Source organism: Struthio camelus, chromosome 6, assembly GCF_040807025.1.
Source record: "Struthio camelus isolate bStrCam1 chromosome 6, bStrCam1.hap1, whole genome shotgun sequence".
Taxonomy (NCBI): Eukaryota; Metazoa; Chordata; class Aves; order Struthioniformes; family Struthionidae; genus Struthio; species Struthio camelus.
The window spans coordinates 21675884-21691007 of NC_090947.1; the positions used below are offsets into that span (position 1 = coordinate 21675884).

The window sequence follows — 15124 nt, forward strand, 5'->3', positions numbered from 1 at the left end:
TGAGGAAAACAGGCAGAACACCACATTTTATTAAATATACCTTCCAGTTGATGAGCGTCCAGTGTCCTATTCAGCTTCTAAGAAATTCTGGTGGCAGCACAGGCACAAAAGGTTCACAGTAAAATTAGATCACTGGAACTATGAAGTTCAAGGATTTTTACTGCTCCATTAGTTTATTGCTATAAGTGAAAAGCCAACTGTGAGGTAACTTGCAGGACATTTCAATTGTTGAATTTCATGTTTTTAGATTTTCAGAACAAATTATTGTATAATTGTAACTGCGATTTGGTATTAATATATCTTGGACTCTTATGCTCAGTTTGCATTAAAGGAGTAGAAGGCTCACATATGACGCATATCTTAAAGGGCTTTATCAAACGGTTGGAAATCAGTCTTGCTTGGCTTGCATATCACCTTCCTTTTTATTCAGTGCAAGTTCCATATTTTAGGAAGTCATCCAGTGTTGCCAAGTCTAATTCAGACAATTTGAATTTCACGTATGATGATTATTATAAAAGCTACTTAAGCGTGTAACTAGAAGGGGAGTTGTCCAAATCTGAGTTGGTGTTCTTCATCCAATCTATTGTCCAGGTAAGTCAGTCAAGTTACCTGGTTTCTAACTGCCTCTCAGCTTGTTGGCAAATCGATCTCTGCTGACAGCTGTATGCCACTCACAGAGCTACTCCCTAGCTCTGAAAAGCCTTTTCAGCATTGTTGCATACTGCTTGGCCCAAACATGAATCCACATCTCTGAAACTGTCCATAGCAATTGGTATATTGAAAATAAGATGTAATCTATATATCCACTTAATTAGAAGAGGTAATCATAAAACTGAATTATACTGCATTCAAATAGTAGCTTTATGTATATACTTTGAGTTCTTCTTCTACGCACTGTGAAAAAAGGTTAACAGCTTGGTTCATGTCAAGACATCTGTTTTGCAGGATTGATTCCATTTCACTAATTTTCTGTTTCTCCAGTTTCCGCATCTGTTCCAGCATCCTTTTACCTTTTTTCTGCAAAAAGAAAAGTCTGTATTTCACTAAAAGCTCTATGGAGCTATTTAGCGTTCACTCTCACAGAACTGTTTTAAAGTCACTATTTAACCTCTTAATTGTTTCTAGGGTACAAGCTGTTGTTGGTAGAAGATAGCACCATGGCGGATTTTCTTGGATCAGTACTTCCTTTCTAACGTCTAGCACTTACTTCATCTCCCTACAGTATTATACATTCCTTGCTTGATGGCCTGACAAACATAAATGCTGCTCCAGGAATTTATGCTAGCAAAACTTAAGTGGGCTGATGTCCATTTTATGCAACGTGTATCTATGTACCTTTTCAGTTCAAAAGCTTGTTTAGTTTTGGATAAGAGCCTTTAGAATAGGAGAGGGGCTACTGTTTAGGAGTAAGCAACCATCTCCCTGTCTGGCCACTGATCTTTGCTCTAAGTTTCATCATTTCTTAGGGTCTTTCTACATGTGGAAGTTTCTCAACGGAAACTGTTTATTGCCACCTTGTTTTGGTTACTTCAGAGTAAAGGAAACTAAGTAAAAGACAAAAATAAGGTTTGTTTTTCTCTTAAGTTGGTCTGACAGCACATGGAGTACTTGAATAAGTCTGTCGATACCAAGCAGGGACAAAAGGCCTGACCTCCTTACTGCCCAAGAGCAGGGTGCTGAGGAGTTTTAAGTACTCTTATCGGGAGCTGTACGTTTGCCTGCTGCTGCTCAACCACCTCCCCATTGTGTGACTACTGCAGGAGAGTATGCGTGGCCTGCTTCTTTGCAAGATGGGCAGGGCAGATATTTGCCTTGAGACCAAGCCTGGGAGTACAGCAAAGCATTAGTTGCAATTTTTCAGCATTTCTGAAACATATGCCTGCCAGATGCCAAGAAGATTGGTCTCTGATGCACTACAGTGTTCCTCACCATCCATCAGAGAGCCATTAAATGGTATCACATTAACAAAACGTGAGCAAGGAGCTCATATAAACCACCTGCTTGCATTGAAATCTAATTTAATCAACATACCTCAGTAGTTTCCATAACTACAGCAGCACTTTCATGTTTTTTATAGAGCTCATGTCTTCGGTCTGGCTTAGTCTGAAAACGCGGTTGCTTCTTAACTGGATCATCATGACCAAATGTAGGGGAGCTAGTTTTTAATAACTGTGTAATATTGGGCACAAAAATGAAAGGCTTGAATACAGACCTAGAAAGAGAAAATAGAACAAATATCCTTTACTGATACAGTTTTATTAGAATTGCCAAATCAGTAAATTGTTGGGTTTTTTTCTTTTTCCCGTTCTATTTCTTTTTTCTCTCATGGAAGAAGTCTTTAAAAAAAAAAAAAAATCCTAACCTATTTTTAATTCAGGTTCACTAAGTAGATTACACATGAGCCCCTAAAGATTTTATGCATTTTGTTCCCCTTACTTTTTGACTTTGTAAATGTTTTTCAGCAAAAATAACAAAAGAAATATAATTAGACAAAATTATGCTACTTTTCATTCAGATATTTGCAATATTTTGTATCAGTGATTTGCTGCTACATCACCTCTCGGGGTCCGGAGTTCCTGTAAAGAAGTGAATACAAGGGAGACCAGGGTCCTGAGGCAATACAGAGACCATGCTTCCAGTTGTCATAAATCCACCTTCCATATTAATGCCACTCTCTTTGTCACGAAGAATTTCCATCATTATTTCAGGAGTAATAGAGCCTATTTAAGGTACAAAACAATTATTTATAAGCAGCAGTATTCATACTATCAACTAAATGGCAAGTTCTCTACAACTGGCTGCTTTTTCCTTTAATAGGCAATACTAATTTTAGTTTTCCATGTTGGCAAAAAGGTATGCTGATAGGGTGTTTTTTTTCTTTAAGATGTAACACACTTAAAAATACTATTTTTGTTTTCCCTAAAGTATTTATTTCAAAGAGTAGGTGATAATGAGCGATAACATTTATGACTCAAAACTACTAAAAAAGAGGGGGGAGGAGGGGAAGATTTTTCCAGAGAGGTTGAGATACATATGGCTAGCAAATGGGTGTTCACACAGTAACTCTTCAGATGAAAATTAACAGCTTGGATTAAAGGCTGAAGTACTTGTTTCAAGATTACAATTGAAATGATCTGCTAGAGAGTAACATGTTTTTATACCCAGAATCAACAGAAACTACAATAGTACATCCCTTTGTAATGAAGTCTTGATCAACCACCTATGAGAGGTATAGCACCAAACGGCCTTATGAAAATAGTTTGCTCTTTTAAATGAGGTAAAAGAGAACCTTTGCCCTGTGTCTCTGTGGCTAATGTTCAGTGCTGTTGCTGTTCCCTTATACTGTAGAAGCTTACATAGTGGCGTTCTATCCCTACACAATCCAATATTCTAACAGGCAGCAGCTACAGTAGTTTTATTGAAAGATTTAGTGTACTAATTGATCATATGCTTGTAGCAGACAAAAGTTTGTTCATTCACTTTTCTTTTTTTTTTTAAAAACTGCAAGATATCATTACTACTTAATCTTACAGTGGTTCTCTCAGTGAAGTTCTGGCTGCATAAAGACTTTTAAACTTTTTCCTTTTTAAACTGCCTTTTAAACTGCCTTGCTATTTCCTCTTAAGTATTAAAAATAATCAGACTGCTGCTAAGTCACATGTCTCCATTTTTTCTTATACACAATGCAAATTGCCTGTAAACAAGGCATGCAGCAGTACGTTTCAACAAGGAAACACTCTTCCCTAACGTATTCCCACAGTTGCCTGGGAAAGTCAGAGAATTCAACAAATCGGCAAACTAGAAATTAAAAGCAGCAACAGTTAGTTTGTCAGCTGCAAGTTGGCAACCTGTCCAGCAGAAAAGAAGGTATTACATATTTGTTACTATTGTGTATTCTCAAAATCAGTTGCTTATTTTTGAATGTAAATAACGTTTATCAAAAAATGGTCTTCACAAGGTGAGGACAGTTTATAAGAAAAAAAAAAAAAAAGGTAATGCCACTGAATGAAAAAAGTTAGGAAGGGCAGAATAAGAAACCAGTGATTTTATTATTGCTCTAAACCAAATAGCTTTTACTTAGGGCACCTATTTAAAATAAATCTAAACAAACTGAAGCTATATGAAGCTGATCACATGCCCACCTAGTGCGATTTATAATGGCTCTGGTAAAAGCCTGAAAAATGGGGATTTAGAATGAAAACACTGACAGAACCTTAGCATTGTTATAATACAGGTAAATACAGGTATTTATTATAAAGATGCTTTCAGTATTCAGAACCTGCAATTCCCAAAATGAATGCAGGATTTACATGATCACTAAAAGCAGGAAAGCAAAAGGTAATTCATTCTGACACATCAACTAAAGGCTAAAACTGGTCTGGTAGAGCTCAGTGATATAAATAAAAAACACAGGGGTGCAGTTTTATTTTGGTTCAGATTAATTATTTCAAATGAACAAGTGAATACAGATGCAATGTTGAGTTGCAGCAAATTGCTGCCAGGTGGAAGCAGTTAGAAGACAAGTAATAGCTTCTCTCTGTTGAAGTCTGAAAAAGTTATGTGGATAGTTAGCAATTAGGAGTGCCTGCTCAGAGTACAGAAAATTCCTTTACTCTGCTCTCAGAGTGTGTGTGTTTTATATATAAGAGTACGCAAAGGGAGGGTAACAGGTATAAGGAAACCACAAGGATGTGAAAAACAATTCCCTACACAATCCAAAAAATAAACACAAAATATGTATGCAAACACTGTGCCATCGTCTTAGACTTGTAATGAATAGGACCAGACTAAAGTGGTATACAAGACTGTTAGGGGCTGATGGTCTCCTTTAGCCCCCGTTTTTTCTTAGAGATAGAGTAATAATGTAAGTATTCCAGAACTAAGTCTTATGAGGCATTTAGCAGTGTGGCCATAATGTGACCTCAAAGTGTCATTACTGTAGCTGTATGTGTTTGATATTGGACCTATATTTTATTTTCTCTACCCCAAATTGGCAAAAATGGATGGAAGACTTCAAAGTTGAGCAGTTCCTCCTCCTTTAAACAAAAAGTTGATCCAGTAAATTCTCCTTTTCACCAAATCATATGAATGACGACCTCACAGCAGATGTTTAATTGTTTATGATTTATATTAATGTAACTTACTAAACACTTCCTGTTTCTTACAGAAACAAACAAAACAAGAATGATACCTTTGTGTTTGTTCAGAAGTTTATAGCCTTCACAGTATCGGCCTCTGGATGTAGTCATGCTGGCGGTATTTACATAAGAATACGTGGCAGCAAAGTCAAATTCCTTTTCCCCATCCCACCAGCCCTTGCTTTTGGCATATTCCCTCAGTTCCGGATGTTCTCTGTCAATCTTGGTTGTGATAGAGAGCTGATTGGAAATATTCCGTACACCTCCTGTTTTTAAGGTGAGGAAAAAAATCATTTTAATATATCTAATGCTTTTTCCTAACACTTGGTTTACATTTAGGTTATTACCTTACTGAAGGAGATGATGCATTTAGGAGTTTCCTACAAGATCTGTGCAATCCTGTGGTTTATTTTTGGCCTTCTCTCTTTCTCTCTGGCTGCTTGTATCTTCAGATCAAAATTCATTTGCTGCCTCAGCTCCGAGTCATTTTACTTTCACTGCCATCCTCGTATTTCATGTTCAGTTCTGCTCGTTCTCATCTCTACATTCTTCCCCTTAGACTGTCCAAAGACCTAGCTTGTCCTTTGGAGCCCAATGGAAGAACCGGACACTAATATTTTCCAGGGCCCAACCACACCAATCCTGGCAGTATTCCCCAACCAATTGCACTGGATTGCCTCCATGCTTAAGATTGTCCATACTGCTGCTACTCTCATGCTGACCTTGTTGCTGTCCTCCCTTTCCGAGTGCAGAAGCGGTCACCTCTGACTCTGAGAGGGCCCCTCTGGGTGGCTCAGCTCCCCTGTGAGACTGCTGCCCTGTCTACACTGAGGGCCCAGTAAGCAACTTCGTGCTACACTTGTACGTACAAGTGTACATATGGGGAGGCTACTTTGATGCCTTAATTAAATGGTAATTAAATGGTGAGCGAAAAGTGGACAAATTGTCAGTACACTGGAAATATCCAAAATCCTAACAGAGATCCATACCTTCTACTTTTTCTGCTGCCCAGTATTTTCCTGATGTTTCCAGTACCCATGCCTCCTTTCTGTCAGCTATGAGAAAACTGTTATGGTATGTAAAAGCCATATGGCTCTCCATACAGTTTCCTCCCTGTCCATATTTTTCTAGCAAATCAACTATGACAGTAAGGGCCTTTTCAGCTGTGTCCGCTCTCTCGAGTCCAAGCCTAAATAAAACAAAAGGAAGATATTACCTTTGGAATTAAACGTTTTGCACGTAACTATTCAGCATGAATATTCACGTTGAACGGGAACGCTCTTTCTGTGTGTACCTGCTGCCTAAGCGATCTGGGGAGAGACAGGAGCAAGTCATTTAAAGTGGGTCCAGTGACCGTATGTCCTTAGCGTGGGGGGAAACAACCAAACAGAAATACAGAAGGGCAGACAGAGGGCTCCTAGGAAATGCCTTGGCCCTCACTGAATATCGGTCTAGGGGGGAAGACGGCACCAAGACGACCTGACTGACTGCTTAGCGTAGGTTAGTGAGGGCTATCTTGGCACACGGTAAGAGGGGCAAAAGCAGCTGCCCCCGCCATTGGCATGGGGACGCGGGGCTAGGTCTGAAACCGAAAGGTACGTGCGCGAGAGGGGGGAACTGGGAAATGAAAACAGACCCCTGGGAAAAGGCCCGACGCCCAGTTCCTCAAGTCAGCTGTGCTCCTTTTGAGCCCTGTTTCAGTTTAGTAGAAACTTTGTAGGGAGAAAAACGTGTGGTACTTTCCTTGGTAGGGTCTACTCCAGTGCCTGATGCCTCTTTCCAAAGATTCCCAGCTCCCGCCAGAGAGAAGGAATCTCGCTGCTGGGCCAAGAAATACTTATTTTCACCCCTGGCTGGAAGGGCAGAAGAGACAGACGCGCGCAGCAAGCGCTCGCTTCCACCCGCAACTCCAAACGAACGCTTAAGAAAAACCAATAGAGGACCCCGGACTCCGCATCCAGTGCCGTTTACCGCAGCGGCCTGCGCAGACCTTACGAGATCCATGCCCAGAAGAGCTTCGCCGTCGCCGACCTCCTCTCTCCCCCACACGGCTTCGTTCCCGATGCACACGCCGTGCTCGTTGGCGCCCATTTCGGCGCCCCAGAGCCAGGCGGGGCGGCTCAGCACCACGGCGTGGGTCTCCGCCGCTTGCTCCACCCGCACGTACGTGCACTGCAACGGAGGGCGGCCGCCAGTGAGACGGGCGCCCCGCCGCCCCTCGCGGCCGGGCCCGACCGCCACGAACACGCAAACGCTCCCGCCTAAGCCACTAAGCGGAAAGCGGGGTGAAAGGTGCAGGCGGCCCGGCTGGAAGGGCCGCTGCTCCTCACGAAGGGCCAGGCGCTCCCCCCCGCCCCCCGCGGCGGCGGCGGCGGCGGCCTCACCTCCAGGCGGGCGCCGGGCGGGTGGGCGGCGGCCGGGAAGCACAGCACCTCCTGCACCTCGTCCGCCGGCCGGTCCGAGTTCTTGCCGAAGACGACGCGGCCCCCGGCGGCGGCGGGCGGCAGCGCCACGAAGGTGTCGCAGGAGCGGGGCGGCGGCCGCGCGGCCATGGCGGCAGCGGGCCGGAGCGGAGCCGCAGCCGGCGGCGGAGGTGGAACCGGAACCGGGAGCCGGGGCGGGGCGGCGCCCCGCAGGAAGGCCCGCCCGCCGCCGCCGACCCGGAAGGCCCGGCCGAGGCAGCGGGCGGAGGGCCCCGTGTCGCCGTCGCCACCATGGGGAAGTCGTTCGCCAACTTCATGTGCAAGAAGGACTTCCACCCCGCCTCGAAATCCAACATCAAAAAGGTCAGCGGGGCGGGGGGGGGGTGTCCGCCGCGGGGCCCGCCGCGCAGGGAGCCGTTGCCGCGGCCGGGCCGGGGCAGGCGGCGGCCGGCAGGGAGGGCGGGAGCGCGGCCGCCGCCGCCGCCGGGCGCAGCGGGAAGCAGCAGGAGCTGCGGGAGGAGGGAACGTAAGCGGCCGGGTCTGCCGCGCCCTGAGGGACGGAGCGGTGTCGGCGGTAGCGTTGCGCAGCTGCTCAGCCTACGCTCCTGTACTGGGTTACCGGCGTGTAAGAGCTACTGCAGTTGAGATTGGATATGTCTTTGAAATTCAGCAGTTACTGCAGAGAAATAGAGCGCGAGTATTCTTATTCCGTGATGAATAGTTCTCTTGGCGTAAACTAGTCTGTAACGAGAAAGGCGTCCTTACTAGTGTCTTCTCACAACGTTAATTTTGACTTGGAGAAACTAGCGTTAAATAAGGAATAGCTTTCTCACGCATTCACATGACTTTCTTTGTTTTCTGGCTCCAGCTTCTGAACGTCTGGTTCTCTGGACAGACGCCACACGCTTTTCAGGAAGACACCCGTGGGGCGTGGTGTGCCCATCCTTTCCCAATATTTCACGTACAGGAAGGTTCTAGGTTTTTTGTTTGTTTAAAGTAGAAACTTACTTGTTTTAACTAGGTATGGATGGCGGAACAGAAAATATCGTATGATAAGAAGAAACAAGAAGAATTAATGCAACAGTACCTTAAAGAACAGGAATCCTATGATAATAGGTGAGAATTGGCGCAACATCGCGCACGTCCTCCTGCCCTCTCTTCTTTTCGTGGCAACGAAGGACGTGTAGCTGTGGGTTATCTGAAGCCCTGTCTCGCACTGATCTTAGTAACAGAAGAGGACAGTGGCTCACAAATTGGTATCTACTTAAGCCAAAGTCATAAGAACTTCTTAGGACCTTATCATCAGTTTTTCGGGTAGTTTGCGTGAGTCATCTAATTCATGTCACTAAATGTTACATCTAACAGAGCAGCAGGTGAACTGGTATAGCAGCATATTTTGATCATGCAGATTTGTCTTCCATAAGCTGTGGGCACAGAGTTATGTTTCAGTTGTGATTGCAGTGTGTGATTTTTAGCACGCAGCGGCGCATGCAGAAGTATTGACTGGGCTCTCAGCTCTTCGATACTCAACTTCCGATACTGAAGTTAACCAATGAGAAATTCCCAGTTATGGTGACAATTTCCTTGTGCACGTTTCTTGTCTAAATGTTTAAACAAGCAATATCAATGTGAACGTTTATGCGTATTACCCCAAACTCTGTCTTTCTCATTTAGATTGCTTATGGGTGATGAGCGTGTGAAGAATGGTCTTAACTTCATGTATGAGGCCCCACCTGGAGCAAAGAAAGGTACTCTGGTTTCCTGATCTTGAGCAGACAACATTGCAAAGCTAAAAACCCTCCAAAGAGATAAGCACAAACTCTTTTATTTTAAAATAACACGCTCACAGTGATGTAATACTGGAAGGTATGACTTTTCTACTTCCCTGTGGGAATATGCAATAATATGTAGCATTTAATAATTTTAATCTCACACAACTTTAATTTCTCCCACACTAATAAATACTTTTAAACGAACAATTTGGCGTGAAAGGAAGAAGATAAAAGTTTTTCACAGCAACAGCAGAAATTCTGTTCTTGAGCAAAAGTGTTTCCTGTGCCAGTTATAAAGCCTTTGGATGAGAAAGACTAGACCGACACAATGACTGAGTTTTATTTTATCACAGGCAACTACAACCCTGTGTTCTGGCTTAGTCTCCTTTCTAGAAGCAGCAGAGCCGTTTTTGCTTAAAAATTCTGCCCAAAATTTGACTTGACGCAGGTTAGGCATAGAAAACGTCAAGGCAACCAGCTAATTTGCTGAAGATTTATAAACTAACCATGGAGAATCTATAATCAAAAATGCTACTTGACCTGACTCTGATGGGTCTGACTAAGACTGTGTTTACTAGATCTATAAACAAGAGTTAATAAATACCTAGTGGATGTATTCAGACTTTCCTAAAATTAAATGGTTGGTGTGAGTAAGGGCAGAATTAAGAAAAGGTAGTAGAAAAACACATTCTAACAGTGTTCCCTGTAAAGTGCACCTTTCCCCCTTGAACTGAAACCCTTGGAAATGCTTGGATAGGTTCATTCTTGTAGAGCAAATTTTGCAGTTATTTCTCTTTAAAAACTCTTAAACTAATCCCTTAAACTCGGAGTGAATGTAATTTTAAACTAAATATTTTTGCAAATAATCCTTTTTTTTTAATTTTTAAACTAATTTTAAACCTAAATATTGTTGCTAATAATTCTTAAACTACTTTTGTAAGAAGGGGAGAAAACAAGTTGTCCTGCAAAGCTGTTCTGCTGATTTACTGAAACAGGAATAATTTGTTAAAGCTATTATGCAGCCCAAGCTTCCTTTCCAGCTAAAGAGAAAGAAGAGACTCATCAGTGATGATACAAAGGTTTTAAGTTAGACCCTTTCTAAATTGCCCTCTGAAGGAGGCTCAGACTCCATTGTCTTTTCACTAGCTACAAAGCCTAGGGATACCAGCCCCGCAAAGCTGAAATTTCATCTTTTTAATTTTTTATCTGTTGAATACGGATGAATTTCCTTTATAGCCAATGCATTTTGTTTTATTTAAAAATAAATCCTCTTTCCCTGGTATGTGAAGTTTTAAAAACATGAAACTACGCATGTAAGTATGGGCCCATGGGACTGACACAGTAAGTGACCCATTGATTTTCATTAACAAGTTTTTGGTTGCTTTATGAGATCCTTTTAGCCAAAGAATTAAGTTTAATATAAATGTAACTTGTTTTACAGTAGGCCCGTGCCTGCTAGAAAGTACATTAAAACTCCTGTGAGAGGAAAAGCTTTCATAAATTAGAATGTCCATTTTATAAATCAGCCAGTGAAAAAGCACATTCTAACAGAGTGGACATGTACTGCAAGACATGTACTTATTCTTCTTGAGAAATGTGGATCAGGCTTATCTACCAAACTTCATAAAGTAAATTCTAAGTAGGCGTGTTTCTAAAACTAATGATAACCTACTAAAATGGGAAACTCCCTCTGTAGCCACTATTCTGTACAGAATGAGGTGGCTGTAAAACTCAGTTCTTCTCTACCTGAACCTAGAAAAAGCAATCTGTGCAAAATATCCAATTCCTGGATATTTCTGCTGTCCTGTTGTCCAATGTTTCCTTTGCAAACTTGTAAGATGTTTAGTGCTCGTATATTTAAGCAATACGGTTAAAAGATGATTCTAGTAGTACAGGATTTGTAATTGAATATACCGGAAGTTGTTTGTTTATTAGTGCTCTCTATTTAAATAAAATTGCTTTCTGAGTGTTGTTGCTATTGTATTAGGGTAAGCCATAACATCTTTTTTCCTCCAGATGAGAAACCAGTTGTATGTTATGTGTATAATTAATGTATCTTTTCTTTTTTTCATGATTTCTGATAATTTGCAGAAGAAACTAAAGAGGTAATTCATGACATCATTTCTCAATGTTTTCTTCCTACTTACTTAAAACGTATAATAAATTTCAGCCTTTCCATGTTTTATATTTTACAGCAAGAAGGAGAGACTGAGTACAAATTTGAATGGCAAAAAGTCGCCCCTCGAGAAAAGTAAGACACGTGGATTTTATCCAAATAAAAAAATTTCTTTTTCTTTCTTAATTTCCACATCCTTTTCTTTTACTTTCTTCTTTTTTTTATATTCAAGCAAGTCATTTGCGTAATTCTTTCATGTCTTCACACTTAATTAGTTAAAGCTGGAACCCTCTCCTAGATAAGCTTAGTTTTTGTTTGAATTTTACATCCGTATTTGAAAACACATTAAAACTAATGCTTACCAGAAGTATATCTCTGAAATTGATGCACATTTAGCAGTAACAGGACTTACAGTAGTTTTATACATAACGTTTTTTTAAAAAAAAATGAAGACTTAATCTGTGGGGGTTTTTTTTGTTTTTTGTTTAACAGATATGCTAAGGATGATATGAATATCAGAGATCAGCCATTTGGTATCCAGGCAAGTTACATAAATTTCACTCTGTGGATGTCTTGGGTTATTTCAAATATTATCTAACTGCAGAACATTCACACGGACTCTCTTAATTTTGTCGCCTGTTTCTCAGTGAGTTTAAAAGCCTTCCTTTTGCTTAATAACACAGACGTTTCTGTAAATGTTAAGTTGTATTGTTAACTAAATTCTGTCAATTGTTTCTTTTTTCTTCCTTTAGGTGCGGAATGTGAGATGTATTAAGTGCCACAAGTGGGGTCACGTAAACACTGATCGAGAATGTCCTTTGTTTGGCCTTTCTGGAATTAATGCAAGTTCGGTCTCCACTGATGGTTCAGGTAGGCACTGAATTTCCTTCAAAGGTGCTGGTTATACATTCTGGAGGAACTTGTCAGGTTTAATTTTGGAAGATTTAAGTTTATTGTATTTCAAATGTTTGATGAAATGGGGAAGAGGCTTCTTTGTTCCAAATGTAGTATCCACAATTTCAAGTTAAGTGTTTGAAATGCTGAGGATCTGTTTTTTTTCCAATCAAACGTGTGAGTTAAAAAAAATAGTCTGCAATGACTGTTGCTTTGATCTTTCTGTGGCAGAAATTCAGAAGCTGCCGTGAGACTGTTTATATCAGAACAACGATATTGGTGTCACAAAAATAATTAATGACTAGAACTATCAAAGACTGTCCCAGTTGAAATTCAGGAATACTATTTGGAAAGATGAGAATACATAATTACATCTTTGTAAACCATTTGGGGAAAAAGGAGAGGCTTTATTTTATTTATTTATTTAATAGTCATAGTAAATGCTTTTATAAATGGACAAGAAATTAAGGTTATATTTTCAAATGTCTGGTTTCCTTTCATTTGGCTCTCTGTTGCTTCATGAAATACAGTTGTTTTTTCTTCTCTTAGTTTTCCTATTGGTTAAAACCACATGGCATTTAGAAGTAACTGAGGTTTACAGGCATGGATATAGTCATTCAAATTGAATATTGTTTGCCTACAGTAACAATTCTGCTAGGAGTGCTTTGCTTTCTGCAATTTAAGATTGTAATATTTTGAATATTCTTAAAATTGTGGTACGTTAAAAAGGCAGCTGGTAACATGGGTGACTCTTCGGGGTTTCTGTATTGCACTTACAGTCACGTGCGATGTTATGTATTCAGTTTTGCAAGAATACTATTACAGTTGCACACTTGATAGCTTCTATTTTGCTGTCTTTCCTCAAGTTATCTATTTTATGTGGTAGCTCTTAGTTTTAGTCCATGTTACATCTTGTCTTATCTTTTGGAATTAGACCACTTAGATACCTGTTATTTCTTTGAGATGAAGCTTCAGAAGACTTTTAAAGGATATAGTGCCTCTTACGCTACTCTGCTTTTAGGCATGGTCTGATAATATATCCTTTTATTGGCCATCCGGTCCTGTAGTTGTTATTCTCTGCCGTTATACTCAGTAAGTTATAACTTTCAATCAAGTTCTTACCTCCTCCTTATCTTAGCAGAAATTGTGCATGGAGGGTTTGCTGATGGTGGTGGCAGAATGATATCGTGCAGCTGTTACAGCATAAAAATATGTCTGACATGTAGAATTCAATTCTTTTTTTTTCCAATTCAAATGATATGGGTAATTTTTAAGAGCGCTTGGCTGGGAAATTTGAAAACATTTGTACGTCCTTACACAAAACTTGAAAACGGGCTCCGTGTTATTCCTAGCAGTGCAATCAGAACACTTTGCAGCGTCTGTGGAAGACCAAGTGTTTGCTTCACAGCTAACTGAACTATCTAGCTGTAAGAAACGTTCGGCTGCTGTGAGCGTTTCCTGGTCCGAAAGACATTCTCAGGGTAGCTTTCCAGTCATTCTAAGCCTGAAGAGAGGGATTTAGCGCATACGGTGTCCTCTGCATGAAGGAAGGTGCTGTAAAACTCTCTGTGTTCTCAGACTGTGCAAATGCTCTCGCGTTTTCGGCTCCAGACCTTAAAAGAAAGCGTGCTGTGCTGAGCACAGACTTGTTAGCAGGCTGAGAGGAAGGATTTCAGGGAGTAGGGGTGGGCGACAGATCACGGTTTGTATATATAATTTGTAAGACACTGTGTTCCTGGGTTTGAGCAGTCAGCTGTAATGATACTGCTACTTGCTCTTTCTTCCTTTCAGGGAAACTCTATGTAAAACACTGCAGGTAAAGTTTAAAACAATTGTAAGGTCTTGATTTAATAGAAGATACAAGGCTTATCGAGAAATGGTAATATCTTTTAATTAGATCAACCGATAAAAGGTTGTCTGCTTTTTCTAACCTCAGGCATGCAATCCTTTCATCTACTCTTCTAAATCTTCATCTGATTTAATAAGAGCTAAATTACACTCGTGTGAGACTTCTGAAAGCTCCATGTACGTAAATGAAGCCCTAGAGTTAAGTGAGAACCCGCGTTACTGAATTCACTGATTCTCTTGAGACCATAATTCATCCGCACGGCATATTAAAGTTTGTCATGTATAAATAAAACAGAATTTTTTGCACTAAGCCATGAAACCAGTCCTGCGTTGTCTGGGACGTTAGTAAGTAATTGTCATTGCACCGCTGAGAGTTGTGTCTAGTTGTTGGTGTCACACACGCACTCCCGCTGCCCCGCGGCTCGGCTGTATGTGTCTCTAGGCTAAACTCTTAACGTACTAGCCGATTGTTTTAGGGTACTGTGGGCATGTCTGTTGCCACAACGTTCTTATTTAGATCGACTAGAATTGCAGAAAACACCGCTTTGTAGCTAGTCAGAGAGTTGTTTATGATACTGTCTTTTTTTATGGAACCTTTCTGCGTTTGACAAACCGAGGATTAGGTTTAAAACAAACAAACAAACTTAAGCACTTGAATTTCCTTTTTTCCCCCTCCATTTCACAAGTAAATGTCTCCTCTTGTGCCTAGAAAACTGATAGAAAGCTTATAAATAATCCAGAGTTGTCCTTTACTGTGGTTGCCAGCACTAGCCCAATGGCTTTGTAGGTGGGTTTGTTGTTGTTTCTTTGGGTTTTTTTTGGCAAGGTCTGAACTCTAACGGACAATTCTCCGAAGCTGTACCTTCACCTCTGGAACGCAGAAGAAATCACGGGCTTCTCTTTGCAGAGAACGACGGATAGAGGGGTGTCAAG

The 15124-nt window shown here is 41.1% G+C and overlaps 2 protein-coding genes across 3 annotated transcripts in view; one reads left to right on the plus strand and one right to left on the minus strand.

Moving 5' to 3' along the window:
* On the minus strand, positions 1 to 7773 carry SCRN3 (secernin 3). The gene is made up of 7 exons (XM_068948556.1): positions 7523 to 7773; positions 7129 to 7310; positions 6128 to 6327; positions 5192 to 5404; positions 2558 to 2720; positions 2032 to 2212; positions 1 to 1017 (listed from the first exon to the last, which is right to left on the minus strand). The coding sequence occupies exons 1-7, from the start codon at positions 7688 to 7690 to the stop codon at positions 862 to 864; spliced, it is 1263 nt and encodes a 420-aa protein (XP_068804657.1). The 5' UTR covers positions 7691 to 7773; the 3' UTR covers positions 1 to 861.
* The window catches only part of CIR1 (corepressor interacting with RBPJ, CIR1), a 24453-nt gene continuing 17096 nt past the window's right edge, over positions 7768 to 15124 (plus strand). Inside the window, exons 1-7 of one of the 2 annotated variants that reach the window (XM_068948553.1) lie at positions 7768 to 7924; positions 8583 to 8677; positions 9236 to 9309; positions 11425 to 11438; positions 11529 to 11584; positions 11942 to 11990; positions 12202 to 12319. In XM_068948553.1, coding sequence (XP_068804654.1) covers positions 7853 to 7924; positions 8583 to 8677; positions 9236 to 9309; positions 11425 to 11438; positions 11529 to 11584; positions 11942 to 11990; positions 12202 to 12319 — 478 coding nt within the window. In that variant the 5' untranslated portion in view covers positions 7768 to 7852. The remainder of the gene's footprint in view (positions 7925 to 8582; positions 8678 to 9235; positions 9310 to 11424; positions 11439 to 11528; positions 11585 to 11941; positions 11991 to 12201; positions 12320 to 15124) is intronic. The other variant, XM_068948554.1, reaches the window with a different exon arrangement.

Excerpts from the sequence above, each read along its gene's own strand:
- SCRN3 (XM_068948556.1), bottom strand. The coding sequence starts at position 7,690 with ATGGCCGCGCGGCCGCCGCCCCGCTCCTGCGACACCTTCGTGGCGCTG. Across the intron at positions 6,328-7,128 it reads CTGGGCATGGATCTCGTAAG|GCTTGGACTCGAGAGAGCGG; the intron begins GTCTGCGCAGGC and ends TGTTTTATTTAG. Across the intron at positions 2,721-5,191 it reads ACTTCTGAACAAACACAAAG|GCTCTATTACTCCTGAAATA; the intron begins GTATCATTCTTG and ends TACCTTAAATAG.